Here is a 23680-nt window from a genome sequence, read left to right on the forward strand (position 1 = left end):
TCAGTCTTGAAGGAATAACATTCTGAAGAAATGGTGTGTGAACGCCCGCTTATTTAGGGCAAATGCATGTCTAAAAGGGCAGGGCTCAAACACCATTGTCAATCATAAGATTGTCATGATGATTTATATGGAGACCAACTGGTCCTCGGTATCCTCTGTGGGCGTGGCTTAAAGTGGTTCTTAGGGGTTGTATTATACAGTATGGCTCATTCATCAAAAAATCTAAAGCACGAGAACTCGTGGAGTTTGAATGAAATATTAAAAGTGCAGAGGCAGAGCTGAAGCGCCGTATGTCATCTGATGGCCTCAGAAAATTGACCCGATTGAAATATAGATATAATACTATTTTGTCACAGAAAGTGGAGTTTTGGTTATTCAGGGCAAGATAGTCATACTTTGAGTCAGGGGACAAAGCAGGGAAGCTTTTGGCTAGATATATAAAACAGAGAGAGTCTCTTTCTATCATTCCCTCAGTGAAATCTGCTGGTGGTGAAATTTTTACCTCAGCCATTGATATTAATAATGCCTTGTAATAATGATAGAGTAATAAAGAGTTCTATCTTGATCTTTATAGTTCCACGTCTTCGTCTACTGAAGAAGATATTAGAAACTTTGTGGAACCATTAGATCTTCCTAAACTGAAGACTGAGCAAAAAAACACTCTTGATTCTGAGATAACCTGGGTGGAGCTTGATGAGGTAATAAAGTCCCTACCTACTGGCAAGGCTCTGGGGCCAGATGGTTTTGCCGCAGAATTTTTTAGATCCTATGCTACAGAACTGGCTCCAATTTTGTTAGAAGTTTATACTGAATCATTAAAGAATGGAAAGCTTCCTCCAACCATGACACAAGCCTGGATCAGTCTGATTCTTAAAAAGGACAAAGATCCAAAAGAGTGTAAAAGTTACCGTCCAATCTCCCTGATCCAACTAGATGTAAAAAATGTTTTCAAAAATGTTGGCTAACTGATTAAGTAAGGTTATGACATTTCTTACACATATAGATCAGGTGTGATTTATTCGGGGCCGCAGCTCTTCTGATAACATCAGGCGTCTCATCAATATCATGTGGTCAGTAGTGAATGATCAGTCTCCGGTCGCTGCCATCTCACTTGATGCCGAAAAGGCATTTGATATGGTAGAATGGGATTATCTTTTTAAGATTTTGGAAATGTATGGGTTCGGGAGTACATTTATTGGTTGGATTAAGTTACTATATAGACACCCTGTAGCAGCGGTACAAACAAATGGATTAATTTCAGATTATTTTAATCTGGATATGGGCACTCGGCAGGGTTGCCCTCTTTCCCCATTATTGTTCTGTCTTGCCCTGGAACAATTAGCAGCTGTGATAAGAAAGGAGGATGATTTTCCAGAGGTGGTTGCGGAGGTGTGGCACATAAGCTTCTGCTTTACGCAGATGATATTTTATTATTTGTCTCTGAACATACTAGATCTATGCCTTGCCTCCACAGAATTATTAATTCCTTTTCCAAGTTCTCAGGATACAAAGTCAATTGGTCTAAATCCAAAGCTTTGGCTCTGACAGCGTACTGCCCAGTAATGGCTTTCCAGCCGGGCACCTTCCAGTGGCCCAAACAGGGCATTAAGTATTTGGGGATTTTATTCCCAGCAAATTTGTTTGATTTAGTTAGTGTTAATTTTGACCCTTTAATAAAAGGTTTTCGAGCGACGTGGGCAGGTGGGCTTCATTACATTTATCAATGATTGGGAAGGTTAATGTTATTAAAATGAATTGTATTCCAAAATTTAACTACCTGCTACAATCTCTCCCTGTAGATGTCCCCCTCTCTTATTTCAAGCAATTTGATAGCATAGCGAAGTACTTCATTTAGAATGGTAAACGTCCCAGGTTGCATTTTAATAAGTTACATAGGCCAATAGACAAAGGTGGGCTAGGCCTACCCAAGAGTTTGTTTTATTACTATGCGTTCAATCTCAGACATTTGGCTCATTTGTCACTTCCACCTGAGAGAGCCCCTCCCTGGTTTGTTATTGAACGGGCAGTTCTTGCCCCTATTTCGCCATTACAAAGCATCTCTATCAAACTAATCGGAAAAGTTAAGTTACACCCCGTTATTTCACATTTACACTCGGTATGGACTAAAGTGTCCAGATTGTTAAAATTGGACACTTATTTAAATGTTGCCTCGAGCATATGGCAGAATCCAAGATTGTGTATTGGCAAGTCCCCTTTCTGCTGGCCAGAGCGGATTGTGAGGGGGGTTGCTACACTCGGTGACCTATATGAAAGTGGAGTATTGAGATCGTTTGAAAACTTGGTCCAACATTATGGGATCCCCAGACCTCAGTTTTATAGGTATTTACAACTGCGTCACCTGCTTTGTACAATTTTTGGGAGTAGCACACACCCCCCTAAGGAGGTAGATGCTTTGGGAGAGGTGATTGCGGCTTTTGGAAAAGGTCATGAGGCATCAGTGTATTACTCCCTGTTAATTCAGAATGTATTAAATGTTGATTTTATATATATATATATATATATATATATATATATATATATATATATATATATATATATATATATATATATATGTTTTGCATTTCATTGTTATTGTATGATTTAATAAAAACTGTTAATTACAAAAGATTGTTATGATGATACAAGGCTTCAACTAGGTCATGGAAAAGGAATTCCCCAAAGTATTCACTGCAATGTCTCATGAACTGAATCAATAGGGAACTATTATTATGCAGCTAAAATACTTTAACCAATTGGATTTGTAATGCTTAAGGTCACAGATATGTGTAGCAAATAAGTGTTTCGTGATATTAAATAATTATATTAAATAAATAAATGAATAATATACACTTGATCATGTGTGGTTTTTCCTGTTGGTAGTATCATTATGAACATATTAAACATTACAAATGGAATGAAGATTTATTGTATTACTGTAATATACCATGAATGAAACCACAACATGCCTTATGTATAGGTACAAAATAAAGCTGTTATTATTATTATAATCATAATCATTATTTTCCAAAGTAAGCTACAGTGTGTGTTAGATGAAAATACACATGGAAAGTACATATGTGACTGACTTGTTTCTGCGATAGCTCCACAGCCATCTTCAATGCACAGAATGTATTACGTAAGTGTTGCTCACCGTTTTTTATCTCTCATTTCTAATATTGTGCACTTACATACCCTATTTTAGTGAATGAGGGGATATGGGGCGATTTTGGACACCGCAATGGTCTATTTGTAGTAAATTGCCATTGTTATATTTACTGCATGAAAGTGTAAATTTTTAACAAAGTATTATCACATTGGGATATTACCATTGTGATAACTTATCACATATGAAGGCATATTATTATATCAAAAGAATATAAACATGTTTAACATGTTAATTAAAACTGAATACAGTTGACTGTCTATTGAAGCTGGTTTGCACCACAGTTGATTAAAAAAGTGATTTTGTAAGTCATAATAATGTTTCTCATTGTAATGAGACACTAAGTCATTATTATGAAACTGTTTCTTAGTGTTTTCAGATACGGTATTAACTTAATCTACAAAAACATTTTTTTTATCAATTTTTATCAACAAATTAGTCTCCATGTCTGACTTATGGATGTAATTTGTCTTTTTACCCTTTAATAAGTTCAGAGTCTAGCTCATATTGATAATGCACTGAAGTGTTTTGCTGATCATACTATTTATGGCTGAGTTCGAATCTCCTGCCTCTTTGAGTTTTTTTTTTTATCTTGCATACTTCTGCCGTTCGATCAAATGATACCACTTATTTTAATCTGTACATGGGTCATTCCTGGCTACTGGTGACTTTTCCGTCCCCAGGAAATAACTCTTAATATTTAACTTAAAATAAATGAAACATTTATTATGAAAGACTTTTATTATAGATTGAGGTCTTCTTTATAACATTAACACAAAATAATGCATGTAATATATATATATGTATATATATATATATATATGTGTGTGTGTGTGTGTGTGTGTGTGTGTGTGTGTGTGTGTGTGTGTGTTATTTTATTTTTGTTTATTACCATTTTGTTTTGGGGCATAAACACTCCTTTTTATGATATTCCCAAAGAAAACTTTCAGGTTCAATGAGACATATTTGCAATATAAATAGAAATATGCTTTTATTATTGTATGGATCAAGTTAAAATCTCTCTAATTATAAATATATATAAATGGAAACATTATTATTTATTATTTTAATAATTTCCTGTGTCTCTCTGAAATCGTGTTCCACCCTGTTAGTTTGTAGTTTTTCGCCTCTTAAAAAAAAAACAAAAAAAAAAGTACAATTTACATGAATCCACATTCAGGAATTGACATCACTCTTTTGGAGGGAATTCTATCTGCTTTTTTTGCAAGTTTTATGATGTCCTACTCTTAAATTTCCACCCTGTCGGGCTAAATGTAAAGCCTGGCAGTAAGTGGAAATGTGATGTTTATTTTTCTCTCTTGCTTATTGTCATAGAGGAATCCTCAATTGACCGCCAATGTATTGATACGTGTTCTATATTCATCCAAGAAAAATGTAATGAAAAGTCTTCTGTACAAACCTTAAAGGGATTGAAGTGTATATCCAAAATGTAGACAATTATTGCAATTAATCATTACAATTAATACAACAGAATGAAATATAACCATATGTTCACCAAAAACAGAATACAGAGTATTCTATACGTACCTGAAACAGAATTAAAAGTATAATGAGAAAGATTAAATAAAATTGAGACAGCATGATGAGACTTGCTTTTATAGATAACCTACATATGACAAGCCATGACCTTGTTCTGTTCTCAGGTACCCCCTTTGACTGCTATTAAAGGGACGATGAAGATTCATCAGATCATGAGCACCTCACCAGGCAAAATAAAGTACAGATTTTTGCCTGGTGGTTGCCAGGGGGTTATGGATTGCCCATGCTTCGAGCTCAAAGAAGCAACTCTGCAAGATGTTGTGGCTCCAGATGTCCCTACCACTGAACCCCTGTGGCGTCCAAAGGTTATTACCAGCAACCACTTTGGGAGGTGGTGTGTGGTGAGGTACGATGATGACCCCTACCCTGGCATCATAATGGCCATTGAAGAAAATAACATCCAGGTGAACTGCATGCATCGAAATGGTGTCAACAAATTCTTCTGGCCTGGCCCTCGCAAAGATGTCAACTGGTATGTTTACAGTCAGGTATTGTGCCTGATTTAAGTGCCTCATGCACTAAACAAAGGTCAGTGCAATTGGACATGTTGAAGAATCTATCTGGGCATTGTAGGCAGGTTGAGAATTCTGCTAACAGGTCGTTCTGCTATGTAAACATGTTCAAAGTTGGCTGTATAACAGGAGTCTTCCCGAATGTGACACAACAGTCTTAGAATAATATTAAGACAGTAGGCCTAGACACGCACACACACACACACACACACACACACACACACACACACACACACACACACACACACACACACACACACTTTTGGGCTACTTTTAAGTGTGTCTCAACATGGTCCCAGCATGCCATATGTTTCAACCACTGCAGTACCAATCTTTCCCAGTAAGAGATTCACCAAGGCTTACAATAAAATGAAATGAAATAATATCAAATTAAATACTGGCCCATACACAAATTGTGTGTGTCACTGAGTTGGGGAATTGTTGGGAAAGAAGCACTTTTGTTTGTAGGGAGAGGTATCAGTATGGATTTGATAATGTGTTCAGTGTTCTGTATGTTTAAAAAGTGTTTAATGTTCTGTATTTTCAATAATTGTTAAATATTCTGTGAGTTAATAATAAAATTGTTGAAACTCACTGAGTCATTGTTGGTAATTTCACCCTGTTTGTGTCCTTTCCACCCTGTTAGTCACGTTTTGTTTTTTAAATAACGTAACAACTATGTTAAATGTTTTACATGTTTTTATTTTAATTTGCAGAGCTGAAAAGGATTAACAGCATACATATGCTTTTTTGTGCAAATTTCTGTTATTATTTACCTTTTTGGGTAAATTGGGTTCTAAATAATGAACACATGTTCTATTCAACAATTCTAGTTTCACTATTATAAAAAAAAAAAAAAAAAAAACTTATAAGCTGGAATAAGGGACACATAAGGTGTAAGAAAAGCTAAGTATTGTTGAGTATTTACATTATTAACACTTTGCAATACATATAATATATGTCCCTAACAGGGTGGAACTCTCTTAAAGTCAATGTCTGAACAATCCACCCATAATTATTATTTAAATGCTTTAGCTCTACCTGATGTAATGTTAAAAACATGAAAAATTTATAATTTTTTCCCCCCAAAAGTTAGCACATTGAAAAGTTACCAATAGCCAGGAATGAGTGAGACAAAAGGACCCAAAAGCAGAAGAACAGTTCAAAGGATATATTAAGAACAGAAAATGTCAATGTACTGAACTGGCGAAGGCTGGCAATCCCAGCACCTGCAGTAGCATGAGGCGAAGTTTGAGTCACAGTGCGTGTCGTGGCTGTACAGTAAGCTGGATGGTAACACTCCCAACACGTAGGCAGAGACAGCACCAACTAGACACCAAGAGCAATGTTAGTTGCTTGACAGCACATACAGCATAAGCTCGGCAACATTCAATATTCAACTACATTTAACATTAAACTACCACATTGAACGATCCAGCCTTGGACATGACACACGAGGGGATTTAAATAAGCAGGAAATAAACAAGGGGCAGGTGCCGCTCACAGCTGAAAGTTGGCATGATCAGCGTTCCCATGGAAACGATCAGGGTTCCCATGGCAACGCTGATGCCACGTGCCAGCGGCACCTGAAACACATGAAGGCAAAACATAAACACACTTTGACCAAAACAAACAGGGAACAATGATGCCACAGTCCTCGACAGACTAAAACTCAACCTGACAAGGTGACAGGACCGTGACAGTACAATAATGCCACAATTATTTAGCAAGTTTACATTTAATATTGAAAATTAAATGAAAATATTGAGTCAGGAGCATGATTTTCGGAATCAACAAATCTACCGCCGGTCGTTCACATCTGGTGTAAATGGAAGAAGGTCTCCAGTTAAGTTCTCGGTTACAAATGTAACCTCGGTTCCCTGAGATGCAGGGAATGAGACATTGCGTTACTAAGCTGACGGTATGGGGAGTGTCCTTCTTCACAACCTAGTTGAAACACTTCTACAGTAACGCCAGGATTGGCTATGGTGTTTAAGCCCTGCCCTTTTAGGCGCGAAGCTGTCTGGAATAAAAGCAGGTATAAAATCACTGAGATCACATTTTTTCCCCATTTTGATGGTTGATGTGAACATTAAATGAAGCTCCTGACCCATATCTGCACTGCACTGCTGCCACACGATTGGCAGATTAGATAATGCATGGATGATTGTTGGTGCCAGACGGGCTGGTTTGAGTATTTCTGTAACTGCTGATCTCCTGGGATTTTCACACACAACAGTCTCTAGAATTTACTCAGAATGGTGCCAAAAACAAAAAACATCCAGTGAGCGGCAGTTCTGCGGATGGAAACGCCTTGTTGACGAGAGAGGTAAACAGAAAATGGCCAGACTGTTTCAGACTGACAAAGTCTACGGTAACTCAGATAACCGCTCTGTACAATTGTGGTGAGAAGAATAGCATCTCAGAATGCTATTCTGAGATGCAGGTTGGCGCTGTTTTTGCGGCATGAAGGGGACCCACACAATATTAGGCAGGTGGTTTTAATGTTGTGGCTGATCGGTGTATATGAACTATGGTCATATAGTATGAATTAACCCCTTCACAAACCCAGAAGGGAAGGAAGTTTATTTGTAATGAAAGTGCCTGTGACTTTTGGGAAATACAATGGTCTGAATGGGCACGTCACGAGCAAGTGATTCAAGCATCTCAGAACTAGAATGGGCCGAAGCCCGCCGTCTTTCTCCAGAATGAGGATATAATGGCTGTAAATCCCACTGTGTGTGTTGCAGTCTGAGACTCTTTCGAGTTTTTTGCGAGGAAACTGTTAATCTCTGCGTGCAACACCGGCACATCCTGTGGTCAGACCACAGATTGCAAAGCGCCAGTGAAGCGAGGTGGCCGGCGTACAAAATGAATCGTATGACCGTACTTGATCGGACTGCAGGAACCATTCATCAAGCCAAGATTTTTCAGGTTCCTCTGGAGGAGGCCACTTGAGTCGAGACCAAGCTCTTCGACTGCCCTTGAAAGGACGGGAAGCATCTCCTTGTCAGTGGCACGTGCATGCTCCTCGCCCTCACTGGTGGAAGGGGTGGCATCGTCCTCCATTGACCACATGCCAGATGCAGCGAGAGACATAACATCATCATCCCCAGCGTCAGAACCTCCGAATGTGACGAGGCCGTGAGCTCCTGCAGAGGGCTGAAGCTCGTCACACACATACTGTATTGTGTGTCGGCATGAGGTCCACCTCAAATTCATCCTGCTCGAACTCGAGGCCCCGCCGTGCCTCCTTGTGTGATCCCTCGGGAGTCACAGAAGAGGTGGGTGGGAGGGCGCGGTGGGATGTGTCCCTCTCACAAGGAACACTTATGGATCTTTCAAAAGACAGGAACACATAAGCAACTCTTTTGATACACATATATACAATATGCATATATATACACAATATCACAATAGCTTATAAGGATACAAAACTCCAGCAGAAGCGCCAAGCGGTGAGGTGGAGTAAACGTTCGCTGGAACACTGCAGGGTAGTGGAGAGTCTTCTTGTTGCAGTAAAGATCCCACCTGCTGACTTGTGTATGTCGACTGCAAAGTAGTAGAGGGCTTCTAGACAAGAGATGAATCGCTGTCTTGAAGGAAGAAAATTCGGAGGAATGGTGTATGCGCACCCGCTTTTATATCGGGCAGCTTTGCGTCTAAAAGGGCTGGGCTAAAATACCATAGCCAATCCTGGTATTATTGTAGAAGGGTTTCAACTAGGTCGTGAAGAAGGACACTCCCCCATAGCGTCAGCTTAGTGATGCAATGTCAAGTGAACTGAATCATAGGGGAACATGAAATCCATTGAACCGTACACCAGCAGCAATGTAAAATGAAGTTTCTTCTGGCCATCTTGATTTGTTTGACTTGGATGAGCAATAGGAGGAAATAACCTGCAGCAGTGAACTGGTCTGGCCTGACTCCATTCACTATTGATTGGGTGAGAACACCTCAAACTTTACTGGCTGTGAAAACCAGCAGGTGGGGTTCATTATACTACATAGAAAAAAGCACCACCTTTATGCAACCAAAAACAGCATTTTTTACAGCGTCATATTCCAAGTCAAACAGTGTAAAAAGCGGCACTTTCACATACACTAAACACCGACCAATATGGCATTTTAAATGATTTTCATGCGATTTGTACGGCATTTGAAATTACTATGGCATATTTTATGGCTTTCTGGTTGTTTAGAACGCCGTAAAATACACCGTTTTAGATGTCCATGCAGGGGCGTAGATTTCGGGGGGGATGGGGGGGGGTAACCCCCCAATAATCAAAACAAGCAAGTACAACCCCCCCATTATTTAAACCATGATCAATGGAAACATGTAAATGCTTCACAATCCAACCCCCCCCCCCCAATGTTCAAGCCAAATCTACACCCTTGTGTACATGTGTTAAAACTATCACATTATTCTGAGACTCGTGGCTTGCGATAAACAAACATGTCACACCACACCACGTGCTGGAGCGCCGCATTTTTAAAACCCCGTCTCAAGTCAAAAGAACTTCAGCTTGTTTTTTGTTTTTTTGTTTTTTTATACGCAAGACACTATGTCCTCTAGGACATTAAGGTCATCACAGAGCCTACTTTTGAGCATCCCTAAGTCCTGTGTAAAATCTAAAGGGGATCGTGCCTTCTCTGTTGCAGCACCTCACTTGTGGAATAGCTTGCCTCATCATATTAGATCCTGTGCCACAATTGATGCTTTAAATCTAATCTGAAGACTCATCTATTCTCTCTTGCCTATGAGTGTACGTAGCAGCAACTATATTTGGTTTATTGTTTTATATACTGTCTGTTTTTGATGATGTTTGTATTATGCTGAATTTGGAGTTGTTTATATTTTCTTGTGTAAAGCACTTTGGTCAGCAGGTGTTGTTGTTTTTAAATGTGCTTGAAACAGAGATCTAAAATATGGACTTTGACAGAGATCTAAAATATTTTTTATAACAGAAATCATCATAAAATTTCCATTCACACCCATTTATAGTATCTCTATTTAAGAGAAGATAATATAACGTGAAACAATGTTCGCTTGTTTACGTTTTTCTAAATTTGCTTGAATTATTTTAGCCAGTAGTCTACTTCGTTAAATATGTTTATAAACGGTAAAAAAATAAAAATAAAACATGGAAAATTGAGAAAAATAAATAAATAAAATGTTCATGCACCAGACACACCAATAGATGGCAGCATTACTGAATCAATTTACTCGAGGCTCAAGTTCAATTTCTATCTACATACTTCTTTGTAATTAAATATTTAAATTAAATGTACATTTGTTTACATGTACTTAAATGTATTCATGCGTAATGTATTATTATTATTATTACTATTAATAAAAACACCAGGCCAATATTAATTTCACTACTACAAAGAATGCACAACTACAAAATAAAATATAATACAATACTTAAAAAATGATAACAGATAAACGTACAACTATGGCACAAATAATTACAAACTTGATATACATATATTATTATTCAAATTTAAATGTGAATGTAAAGCTAGTGAAATGCTGGTTGAGCAATATTGTGTTACTTCCTTGCCTCCCACTGCATTTCTGATTCACTTTTCACAAATCCACACGCTGTCTCATTGGCTGGTTGAGATCAAATGTTTCATGAATATTTAACCAAGGGTTGATAATATACATAATAGGGTTAGGCATTGCAGTATTTTTCTTGTTCTCTTCATGTACGACATGTATCACACTGTAGCTACTGCTTGGGTGAAGTTAGAGTGTGTGTTAGAGGAAGAGGGTGAAAAAAAACACCCTGTGAGAAAAAACAGTGTCACCACTGTCATACTACTATAACTAGACCATATTCTTTTCTGTTCATGCAACCCCAATTCCGAAGAAGTTGGGACAGTATGAAAAATGCTAATAAAAACAAAAAGGAGTGATTTGTAAAGTATATTCACCCTTTGCTATATTGAAAGCTTTACAACTACACATTATATGATGTTTTTCCTTGTGAATTTCATTGTTTTTTGAAAATGTACAGTAATTTCAAATCAGATGGTTGCAACATGCTCCAAAAAGGTTGGGACAGTTGAGTGTTTACCACTGTGAAACATCACCACTTCTTCTAATAACACTTATCAGAATCAGAATCAGAAGCATTTGGGCACTGAAGACACAAGTTTGTTAAGTTTAGAAAGTGGAATTTTCCCCCAATCATCCATTATTTTTAGCTGCACAATTGTACGGGGTCTTCATTGCCATATGTGTGCTTCATAATGTGCCACACATTCTCAATTGGAGACAGGTAAGGACTGCAGACAGGCCAAACTAGCACCCACACTCTGCTTATACAGCCATGCACTTGAAATCCGGGCAGTATGTGGTTTGAAGTTGTCCTGTTGGAAAATGCTGGGACGTCCCTGGAAAAGACAGTGCTGGATGGCAGTATATGTTGCTCCAAAATTGTACATCTGTCTGCATTCATGGTGTTCTCACAGATGTGCGAGTTACCCATGCCATGGGCACTGACACACCCCTGGCCCATTCAGACATTGGCTTTTGGACCTGACGCTAATAACAGCTTGGATGGCCCCATTCCTCTTTCGCCCGGATAACACGATGGCTTTGTTTTTCAAAAATGTTTGGAAATGTGGACTCTTCAGACCAAAAAACACAGTTCCACTGTTCTACTTTCCATCTAAGATGAGACCGAGCCCAGAGAAGTTGGCAGTGCTTCTGGACAGTGTTGAAGTATGGCTTCTGCTTTGCATAGTGAAGTCTTAACTTGCATCTGTGGATGCAGTGGCCAGTGGTGTTGACTAACATAGGTTTACTAAAGGTTTTCTCAAGCCCATGTTCATGATATCCATTACAGATGAATGCCATTTTTTAAGACAGTGACATCTGAGGGATCCGAGATCACACGCATTCAGAAGTGGTTTTCGTCTTGCCCTTTACACACCGAGATTTGACCAGATTCCTTGAATCTTTTAACTATATTGTGCAATGTAGAGGGTGAAATTCCCAATTTGTCTTTGAGGAACATTGTTCTTTAAAGTGCTGGATTATTTGCTGAAATTGACAAGTCTCGAATGATCCTTGCTCTTGAAGGACTAGGCTGTTTTTGGAGGCTCCTTATACAGTACAGTACTATGACACGATTGCCTCACCTGTTTAACATCTCCTGTTTCACATCGCCTTGTTATTTCAACTTGTCATATTGTTATTAGTCTTAAATTGCCCCTGTCTCAACTTTTTTGGAGTTGATATGAAATTACTGTACATTTACATATATATATATATATTAAAAAAAATGAAATTCACAGTGTAAAACATCATATAGTGTAGTTGTAGTGCTTTCAATATAGCAAAGGGTGAATATAATTTACAAATCACTCCTTTTTGATTTTATTTAGCATTTTTCATACTGTCCCAACTTCTTCGGAACTGGGGTTGTATGAACAGAAAAGAATATGGTCTAGTTATAGTAGTATAACAGTGGTGACATGTTTTTTTTTTTTTTTTTGTTGAATTTTGTTTCCAACCACACAGCTTTTAATAAGCATGCAGTAAGTTCAACACAGCACAAACCACTTTAATATGTGGCTTAGGGGTCTCTAAGCAGTAATAGCTGAAAAACTGCTTTGAGATAAATTTTCCATTCCCAAAATCATTCTAGAATATAGACACAAAGCTAGGGTCATGGTAAAACTTTTTAAATATACATGATGCAACTAATTTTTGTTTTTCAGACTAAATACAGAAATCTAATTCTAAGGCATCTAAATCTGCACTTTCACACTGAAAAGTTACACTTGTGACCCAGGTCTTAGGTTGGGGACTGAAGGTGAAATTGAAATGTTCCTCACTATTTTACCCAATGAACTGACTCATAGAAACCTTAGGTGGGTACTGTATCCAGGGTACATGTTCCTCCAGTTCAACTTTTCATATTAAAACACTAAACAACTTAGCAATGAGTAACAGGTACAAGTAGATCTATAATATGCAAACAAGTGCAAACTAAATATGAGAGGCAGCCCTATGAAGGACATGGATTAAGCACTTAGACCAAACACTGCATTCCACTCTAAAAATAAAAATGACTCGTCATTTAACTTACCACACGCCCCATTGAGAGCGAGAACCACTTAATTGCGACCATGAGGAGGTTACCCCATGTGACTCTACCCTCCCTAGCAACCGAGCCAATTTGGTTGCTTAGGAGACCTGGCTGGAGTCACTCAGCATGCCCTGGATTTGAACTTGCGACTCCAGGGGTGGTAGTCAGCGTCAGTATTCGCTGAGCTACCCAGACCCCTCAAATTATGATTTTTAGAAGAACATCTCCGCTCTGTAGGTCCATACAATGCAAGTAAATGGTGGCCAGAACTTTGAAGGTCCAAAAAGCACATTAAGGCAGTATAAAAGTAATCCATAAGACTCCAGTGGTTTAATCCATGTCTTCAGAAGAGATATTATAGGTGTGGGTGAAAAACAGATCAATGTTTAAGTCTACTATATACTTTCTACTATAAATTCTCCTCCCAGTTCAGTAGGTTGCGATATGCTAATATGCATCCAAATGCAAATAATCAAAACAAAAGAAGAGTTTGATATGAAAGTGGAGATTTATAGTAAAAAAATGACTTAAATATTGATCTGTTTCTCACCTACACTTATCTAGGGTGACCATACGTCCTCTTTTTCCCAGACATGTCCTCTTTTTCGGACCTTAAAAAAGCGTCCGACCGGGATTTCTAAATTTGCGAAAATGTCCAGGATTGGGCTTTAGTTGCATTATGATGTGCATTTGGTCTAATACTTCATTGTGTGTGCATGCATATTTGCATTGCTTTAACCCCTCTTTGTAAGTCCCACCTTCTCGCACACAAATTGGTCGATTTTAAGAGGTTTGCAGCAACTATTGGCCAAATTCCTGCCTGTCAATCTCTCTGCGAACGCACAAAGCGCTGTTGTGTTCGGCATCAGTTCGGCAAACAGTTGCTTGACAGTAGCAGCAAATGACAGCTGAGTGGAAACAATGCCCAGACGAAAGTGCAAATTTACAGAAGATTTGCACAAAAAATTCCCATGCTTTCGTCCAGGTCAAGATCCGTAGGAAGCAGAATGTATGACATGTAAAGCTGGCACTTATGTGTCAGTTGCTAATAAAGGTGCAAGTGATGCATAAAGGGTCAGCAAAAGGTAAAAGTTCATCAGGTAAATTCACAGACTACTTTTTGCAACCAGGTAAAATTATCACATTGCTTCATTTTCCATGGCCATTCAAAATAATAGTAATAGTAAATGAAGGTACACTCATGGCATCAAATATTTTATTTTAGTACATGGACATTCAAAAGAATGTTGGACATTTTTATCTATTTATATATATTTATGTTATGCTAATAGAGTGTCTTTTTCACTGTATTAATGTTTGCATTCATAGTAACACTGTTTTGAACCCTATTGTTCCACCCCACCCCAACCCCGGCAAAAAAAAAGGTGTCCTCTTTTTGGAAAACTAGAATATGGTCACCCTAATGTATCATATCTCTTCTGAAGACATGGTTTAAACCACTGGGGTTGTCTGGATTACTTTTATGCTGCCTTTATGTGCTTTGTGGAGCTTAAAAGTTCTAACCACCATTCATTTGCATTGAATGGATCTACAGAGCTACAGATATTCTTCTAAAAATCTTCCTTTGTGTTTATAAGAAAGAAAGTCATACACATCTGGGATGGCATGAGGGTGAGTAAATCGTGAGAGAATTTTCCTTTTTGGGTAAACTATCCCTTTAATAGGACTCCTTAGATTTGCACACATGCATAGAGATTAAAATCTCTTATTGCTAAATGAATGCTTATAATGGTTAAGTATAAACTACGTTTATGTACGGCCCTGTTCATACAGAATAAATTAGCAGCAATAACTTCAGTGAAAACTTTTCTGCACCTGTGTCAGGATTATCCACAGACAACGTGAATATGCACACATTTTTTTCATGTTCAAAAAAGAACATGCAAAATGGCAATAATTGCAAGAGAAAATATTTTTTATTTTTTTTATTTCAAACGTCATGCTTTGCCAGTGGTTGTGGTTGAGGGAGTAGGTGGGAGGAAAGAGAGACGCTAGTGTTGTGGGTGCGCTTCCTCTAACGCGCGAGAAGGCAGAGAAAACAGCACAAGCTCCGCGTGTCGACGCTCAGGATCAACATGAAAACAAACCATGACATTTCACTTTATTTCATCCAAACGTCAACTTAACTACTGGATTGATTTTAATGAATTCCCGTAGACGCTCTTGTGTAGCAAAAGTTTGCCAAGCGGAAGTTCGCGTGGTAGGAAATCTGAAAAAAGTCGACAAGACTGAAATTCACCACTTTATTGTTTATTTTGCTTCGGAGCGGGATAGTATTTTAAAAAAAATGGACACTCACGTTAAGGAGGGACAACTTTATGTCCAACACCAGAAGTTTGGGAAGGTAAGACACGCTTACGTTGAGCTTGTCTCATATGGTAGTGGAATGTGGCTTGTGTTTGATTAAAATGATGTCAATTATCTAGCGCATGAGAACAGTTTGGCATTAGTGAATGTACTCAAGTTCCCAAATCCAAACAATCCCACGATATACATAGTTATAGTACAAAGATGAACCACAACATTCACCAAAAAGCGCGATTAATGCTAAATGAAGTCAGACTTGTACATAAGTTTTTTATTTTTATGTTTTAAATAATTTTACATGTTATTTTTTTTTTCCATAATCAGTATAAAAGTCTCCGTTTTAACATTTCTACTCCGCGTTAGGAGTGACTCTTATCTTTATTGCCCTCCTGAGACACGAGATAGTCACATGAACGAATAGATCAGTTAGATCCTGCTCTCCACAGCATATCTGTACTTCAAGCAGGGATATTCAGTGCTTTCCAGCACAGAACTGTTGAAATCGATTTAAAATCAACCAGCTTTTCTTCACTTTTATGGGAGATATCTAACCACTTAAATAGATCCATAAAGTCAGCTGTTTCTCTGCAAGATTTCCACTCTCTTAACTGTGCACGTGCAGTGGAAATGCAGCATCATAAATACCTGAACACAGGTTCTGTTTGTTTTCTCTATAAGTGAAACTTATATAAGTGGCATTTAATTTTTATAATTCTTTTGACATATGAGTCATATGTCTTCAGTAGTGGTGTAATAGTGTCTGAAACGGTGAATTTATGAAGGACCCTGTAGTAATGTTCACGTTAACATGTTATATTGTATTACCATATATAGCTTACATAAGAATGAATGGTTATTTGTTTTATTTGTGTACTATAATGTGCTTTTCTGTGTATAATGAAATTGTTTTCCTACTTAGAAATATAAATCGAAATGATTTGATATCATGAGAAAAAGGCACTACTGACAGCAGTAAAAGGCAAAAAAAAAAAAAAAAAAAAAAAAAGAAGCCATTTAATATCATTATGGGACACAGCTGTAGGGCATCTGCGAAGAGTATCAAAAACTTGCACGGGTGTAATAACATGCAGTATTTTCACAAAGATTATTTGCATAAGTTACATTTAAATGTATACACTGGTGGCCAAAAGTTTGGAATAATGTACAGATTTTGCTCTTATGGAAAGAAATTGGTACTTTTATTCACCAAAGTGGCATTCAATTGATCACAATGTATAATCAGGACATTAATAATGTGAAAAATTACTATTACAATTGAAAAAAATGTTCAGAACTTCTTAAACTTCTTCAAAGAGTTCTCATCAAAAAATCCTCCATGTGCAGCAATGACAGCTTTGCAGATCCTTGACATTCTAGCTGTCAGTTTGTCCAGATACTCAAGAGACATTTCACCCCACACTTCCTGTTGCACTTGCCATAGATGTGGCTGTCTTGTCAGGCACTTCTCATGCACCTTACAGTCTAGCTGATCCCACAAATGCTCAGTGGGGTTAAGATCCATAACACACTTTTCCAATTATCTGTTGTCCAATGTCTGTGTTTCTTTGCCCACTCTAACCTTTCCTTTTTGTGTTTCTGTTTCAAAAGTGTCTTTTTCTTTGCAATTCTTCCCATAAGGCCTGCACCCCTGAGGTTTCTCTTTACTGTTGTATATGAAACTGGTGTTGAGCGGGTAGAATTCAATGAAGCTGTCAGCTGTGGACATGAGGCATCTATTTCTCAAACTAGAGACTCTGAAGTACTTATCTTCTTGTTTAGTTGTACATCTGGCCTTCCACATCTCTTTCTGTCCTTGTTAGAGCCGGCTGTCCTTTGTCTTTGAAGACTGTATAGCCTTCATTCCTCAAAACAATGATTGACTGATGAGTTTCTAGAGAAAGCTGTTTCTTTTTTGCCATTTTTGACCAAATATTAACCTTAAGACTTGCCAGTCTATTGCATACTGTGACAACTCAAAAACAAACACAAAGACAATGTTAAGCTTCATTTAACAAACCAAATAGTGTGTTTGATATAATGGCAAGTGATTTTCTAGTACCAAATTAGCAATTTAGCATGATTACTCAAGGATAAGGTGTTGGAGTGATGGCTGCTAGAAATGGGGCCTGTCAAGATTTGATCAAAAATGACTTTTTTCAAATAGTGATGGTGCTGTTTTTTACATCAGTAATGTCCTGATTATACTTTATGATCAGTTGAATGCCACTTTGGTGAAATAAAGTACCAATTTCCTTCCAAAATAGCTAAATCTGTACATTATTCCAAACTTTTGCCCACCAGTGTATACTGTATTATATAGTTATATAATATTTACGTTTAGCATGGAAATTTACAGCGCAAATTAAAGTTACTCCAGGGATGCTTGTGCATCAGCATTATACGCTGGAAATCTCCAACCCCTTACTGAAACGGAAAATATGATTGGTTTCCAATATCCAATCACGTCTGAAATGATCGTTCTGATTGGTGGATCAGATTAGTCGGACTGTCTTTCTTACCAGTGCCATCAGTTGCGCTTCCACCTCCCACAACTCCGTGCATGTTTAGAGAGAATCACTGTACACTTATTAAAAACACACACAATTCACTGTGCATCGCGTTAGTAGACTGAAAAATTTCCGGGTCAAAAGCCAACTCGTTGTTCTGGCAGCCATAAGTATCATCACTTTTTTTAGGTGGGCATACACAAAATCTTGAGAAAGATACATGGGCATATGGCCCTAGACTACACCACTGGTCTTCATTCAGACTTGTGCTGGTTAAAAAAAACTATCTTGCTTATTTTTGAATCATGTGGCTTGGCTTGTCATTAGTTCATTATTCACTTCCTCAGTCTGTCTTTGTGAAACTCCTTTGTGATATGGAAGTAAGCAAATTATGAGTGCATAGCTACGTCTTTTGGCCCAGGCAACAACAGAGATTTGTATTTGAGATGGAGTTTAGTGCTGCCATTCAGTCATGTAAAATTACTTAGATCCTCTTGCCGAAATGCAATGTTAATACCTAAATAAAGTTGATAGATTCATTGTTGTTAGTGTGATGGCTGAATCATACAGGATCAAACTGCATACATAATACATGATGGTCTAACAGATTAATAGTGCCGTACATTCAACATAATGGAAACGGATCCAAATGAGTACAGTTGTTTGTACAGAAATGTTTTGTTTTGCACAAGCATAGACTTTAAAGGTATAGTTTACCCCAGAAATTAAAATTCTGTAATCATTTACTCATCCTCATGTTGTTCTAAACCAGTCTGACTTTCTTCCATGGAACACAAAAGGAGATGTTAGGCAGAATGAAAGCCCCAGTGACCATTCACTTTAATTCTATGAAAAATAGACGTAACTGGTTGTTTTCTCCCTTGGTTTGGTTCGTCTAGGCATATATAAACACTGCAATCGCTCTTGGATTCACACCAAAACAGAGTTCGTTGCCAAACAAACTCTGGAGCGGTTTTATTGTGGTGAGAATGTAATCCAACCCAATGGACCAACCAATATGCCTATAAAAACTGAGCATACCTGATGGATCTGCAGAGAAGTTAGCTTTACGCTGTAATTAATTAAAACACAATATAGCCTTTTGGCGACTACATTACATCTAAACTCAGCAAAAAAAGAAACGTCCCTTTTTCAACACACTGTATTTTAAAGACAATTTTGTAAAAATCCAAATAACTTTACAGATCTTTATTGTAAAGCATTTAAACAATGTTTCCCATGCTTGTTCAATGAACCATAAACAATTAATGAACATGCACCTGTGGAACAGTCGTTAAGACACTAACAGCTTACAGACGGTAGGCAATTAAGGTCACAGTTATAAAAACGTAATACACTAAAGAGACCTTTCTACTGACTCTGAAAAACACCAAAAGAAAGACACCCAGGGTCCCTGCTCATCTGAGTGAACGTGCCTTAGGCATGCTGCATGGAGGCATGAGGACTGCAAATGTGGCCAGGGCAATAAATTGCAATGTCCGTACTGTGAGACGCCTAAGACAGCGCTACAGGGACACAGGAAGGACAGCTGATCATCTTCGCAGTGGCAGACCACGTGTAACAACACCTGCACAGGATCAGTACATCCGAATATCACACCTGCAGGACAGGTACAGGATGGCAACAACAACTGCCTGAGTTACACCAGGAATGCACAATCCCTTCATCAGCACTCAGACTGTCTGCAATAGGCTGAGAGAGGCTGGACTGAGGGCTTGTAGACCTGTTGTAAGGCAGGTCCTTACCAGACATCATTGGCAACAATGTCGCCTATGGCCACAAACCCACCTTCGCCGGACCAGACAGGACTGGGAAAAAGTGCTCTTCACTGACAAGTCGTGGTTTTGTCTCGCCAGGAGTGATGGTCGGACTCGCGTTTATCGTCGAAGGAATGAGCATTAAACCGAGGCTTGTACTCTGGAGCGGGATCGATTTGGAGGTGGAGGGTCCGTCATGGTCTGGGGCGGTGTGTCACAGCATCATCGGACAGAGCTTGTTGTCATTGCAGGCAATCTCAACACTGTGTGTTACAGGGAAGACATCCTCCTCCCTCATGTGGTACCCTCCCTGCAGGCTCATCCTGACATGACCGTCCAGCATGACAATGCCACCAGCCATACTGCTTGTTCTGTGCATGATTTCCTGCAAGGCAGGAATGTCAGTGTTCTGCCATGGCCAGCGAAGAGCCCAGATCTCAATCCCATTGAGCACGTCTAAGACCTGTTGGATCGGAGGGTGAGGGCTAGGGCCTATCCCCTCAGAAATGAACTTGCAAGTGCCTTGGAGAAAGAGTGGGGTAATATCTCACAGCAAGAACTGGCAAATCTGGTGCAGTCCATGAGGAGGAGATGCACTGCAGTACTTAATGCAGCTGGTGGCCACACCAGATACTGACTGTTACTTTAGATTTTGACCCCCCCTTTGTTCAGGGACACATTATTCCATTTCTGTTAGTCACATTATGTAGTCTGTGAAACTTGTTCAGTTTGTCTTAGTTGTTGAATCTTTATGTTCATACAAATATTTACACGTTAAGTTTGCTGAAAATAAAAGCACTTGAAAGTGAGAGGACGTTTCTTTTTTTTTGCTGAGTTTAGTTGTACGCTTAATGGGAGATGTTTAACAATTCCTAAGGTAATTTTAGCATGATCACTTCTCTCTTTTGCATAGTGATAAAACAGGTAGGACAGCGTCAACAATTTTTTGACAGATAAAAACTTGTTTTTGGTACAAAATGGGGGGGGGGGGGGGGACCTGGAACTTCAAGTCCTTCATTAACATGGGCTTTTTTGTGTGGTAGTCAGATGAGTTTGGATGATAATGCTGGAGGCAGGAACAGTGCAACATGTCACTTACACAACTAGGTTTGTGACACACTGCCAAAAGAGTTGAGGGACCTGAAACAAAAGGAAGGACAGGAAAAATGACAATTTGGAAAATAAAGGCTTCTTTCCCGCCATGTGTAGAAAGTCAACTAATGTTAACCAAACAATACCAAAACACAATTGTAACTGTACTGTACATATTGTAATTTTACTGGAGTTACTTTGCCTATGCATGTTATTCTAGAGCTGTTTTCAGAAGCTTTCTTTCAAAGTCTACAGAAGAGTTTGTTCAATAGTGGAATTTCTGACATGTTGTAATTTCACACTAAAACATATCACTGCTAATGCACATTTTCATAGTTCTAGAGATAAATGGAAACTCTCCATTGTTTAAAACATATCTGCTGCTGGATATGCGTGTTTTTATGAGACATGATGTGATATATCGAGACAATTTCTGTCTCTGCTAAACAGTTGACCTCATTAAAAAATTGGCCTTTGCTCCTACATAAAATACAGTTGAAAAAATTTTATAGTTATTGACCAGTATACAGTGTTCAATAAATAACCCAAGACCCACCTTTTTTTTTTTTTTTAAATGCATCTCAAAGAATTAAATATTTAAAATGAAATAAAAATGAAGAAAAAAAAAAAGAAAACCACTATTGGCTAATGGAACTTGTTTACAAATTTCTGATCATACTACAGTATGCTCTGTTGGCTCTTCTAAGTTTTGCTTGTGAAATGTAACTTGGAGACTGCTCATTTAAGGCAATATACAGTATAATACACTAGCAACATACATGTATAATTACACTAAAAACATATTATATGCACTTCTTTTATGTTGACTGTTGCGTGTCAGTTCTCTGAATGTCTTGCTTTATTACAGAGATGCTCAAAGTGAAAAGTTATTTCCCCCATGCACTGTATATTTTGTGTGATTGTGTGTTTGATGTCTGTAACAGTACTTGTAAAGTGGGAAGGCAAAAGCTAACTTTGTGGAAGTAAATATGTTATCTTTTCTCTTGTGTTATCTCTGAGCTCGTCACAGAGCAACAGCCATTTGCACACTACTATCATACTTTAGGCTACCCTTACGTTGCAGCAATTGAACCACAATGGGAGGTAATCAAGTGCTCAAATTTTTGCATCATATATGTTGGCCTACTTCAGAATGGGAATGCAGATATAACTTTTTGATAACAGGGCAACATTTGCTGAGTGAACGGCTCATTGACATTTTGATGCCAGTGTTGGGAATACTGTTAATGTTTTATTTATGAAAACATGGATTAAAGATTGAATTTATTGAAGTTACTTAATCATCCACATCTTCCTGCAACACTGGCCAGTGGATACACTATGATTGAGTCACTGGTCTGTGCAGTGTGAATGTATTTACATCCATATCAGAGTATTTAATAACTGTTACTCTGTTTTACAGGTTGCTTTGCAAGCAATAGGATCTGACCATTAGGAAATTGTATGTTTTTAATAATTGTTATATTTTTAGGCTAAATGCCCTGGGTATCATTTACTGCTAGCATATTTCATATAGGCATTATAATACATTTGTTAAACATACCCTAAGTTTAAGCACTTATGTACACACACACAAGCAGACAAACACATTGCTTCAGATTTGGTAAAAGTCACTCTTTCTGTTCATCTGCATAATTTCCATCCTCCGCAGAATAAGTTTTTGCCTCATACAGTATGTGAATTCAAAGTGTTCTAAATTAACTTTGTACAGTCCAATTAAATGTTTATTGATTAACATGATATTGACATTTATTAATTATGCAATATACATATTATTTAGTTTTTAGTTCAGTTAAAGCAAAATTTGTGTGTTTGTGCATGTGTATGTATTCACTGGTGCTAATGTATGTTTTTTTTTTTTTTTTAAGAATGTCCTTATCAGATATGTCAGTTATGTTCAAAAGAAACAGGGCTTCTGTCTGTACAATGGCCAGCTTTTGACATTGTGTGCTGGTCAGTTGCTGTGACTCTGGAGTGAATCTATGGAGTAATCTGTGTATAAATGGTAGAAAAAGGTATTTCTAATAGTTTATTGTATTACCTTTTAGCATCTGCTTTTCTCTAAATGTTTGCATGACTGTTTGCATTACAAGAACATGGGTGAAAGTAGCTATTTCATCATGTGCTCAGGTGAATCTTGTGTAACTTGTCATCAGACTCTCAGAGCATTGACCCTTCACTTGAATACTAACTCACAGGAAAGTTTTGTAGCGTACGAGGGGTTGATTACGGCAAACAAATGCTTGAATGACCCAACAACTGAACCACACTCTTTCTCACTTAAACACACACACCCAAACACATACACACACAGATGTCTTTTGATTGCTGCAGAATATGCCATTTGTTGTCCATCTGGAGGAAGGGGCTTGATAGTTACTGCCATTGTCAAGTTCCTCTTGTTGACCTCTACTGTATAAACTTACATGCTAAATAAAGACAGTGACATAAGCATGACACTTTTCATATACTGTAGGCTACAAATTTAATGTTGTGATCACCCTTTACAAATGTAAATTTGTAATTTTCAAAAATTTGTCATTTCTGCGGCACCAAACGGAATTGCAAAACTAAACATTGTTTTTAGGAATGTCAGTTTTCAGAAATGTTCA

General features: G+C 38.0%; 2 protein-coding genes across 3 annotated transcripts in view; one reads left to right on the top strand and one right to left on the bottom strand.

Moving 5' to 3' along the window:
- The first annotated feature begins 15339 nt into the window (after positions 1–15339).
- Positions 15340–23680, top strand: part of LOC127441124 (docking protein 1-like) — a 31862-nt gene continuing 23521 nt past the window's right edge. The window contains exons 1-2 of one of the 2 annotated variants that reach the window (XM_051698348.1): positions 15340–15707; positions 22937–23083. Coding sequence is in view for 1 of the 2 variants with exons in the window: in XM_051698341.1 (XP_051554301.1) it covers positions 15507–15707 (201 nt within the window). In the remaining variant the exon portion in view is untranslated. The remainder of the gene's footprint in view (positions 15708–22936; positions 23084–23680) is intronic. The other variant, XM_051698341.1, reaches the window with a different exon arrangement.
- The window catches only part of LOC127441195 (meiosis 1 arrest protein-like), a 64562-nt gene continuing 61872 nt past the window's right edge, over positions 20991–23680 (bottom strand). Inside the window, exon 11 of the mRNA XM_051698383.1 lies at positions 20991–21095. Coding sequence (XP_051554343.1) covers positions 21059–21095 — 37 coding nt within the window. The 3' untranslated portion in view covers positions 20991–21058. The remainder of the gene's footprint in view (positions 21096–23680) is intronic.

This window comes from Myxocyprinus asiaticus, chromosome 1 (assembly GCF_019703515.2).
Source record: "Myxocyprinus asiaticus isolate MX2 ecotype Aquarium Trade chromosome 1, UBuf_Myxa_2, whole genome shotgun sequence".
In the NCBI taxonomy this organism is placed as follows: Eukaryota; Metazoa; Chordata; class Actinopteri; order Cypriniformes; family Catostomidae; genus Myxocyprinus; species Myxocyprinus asiaticus.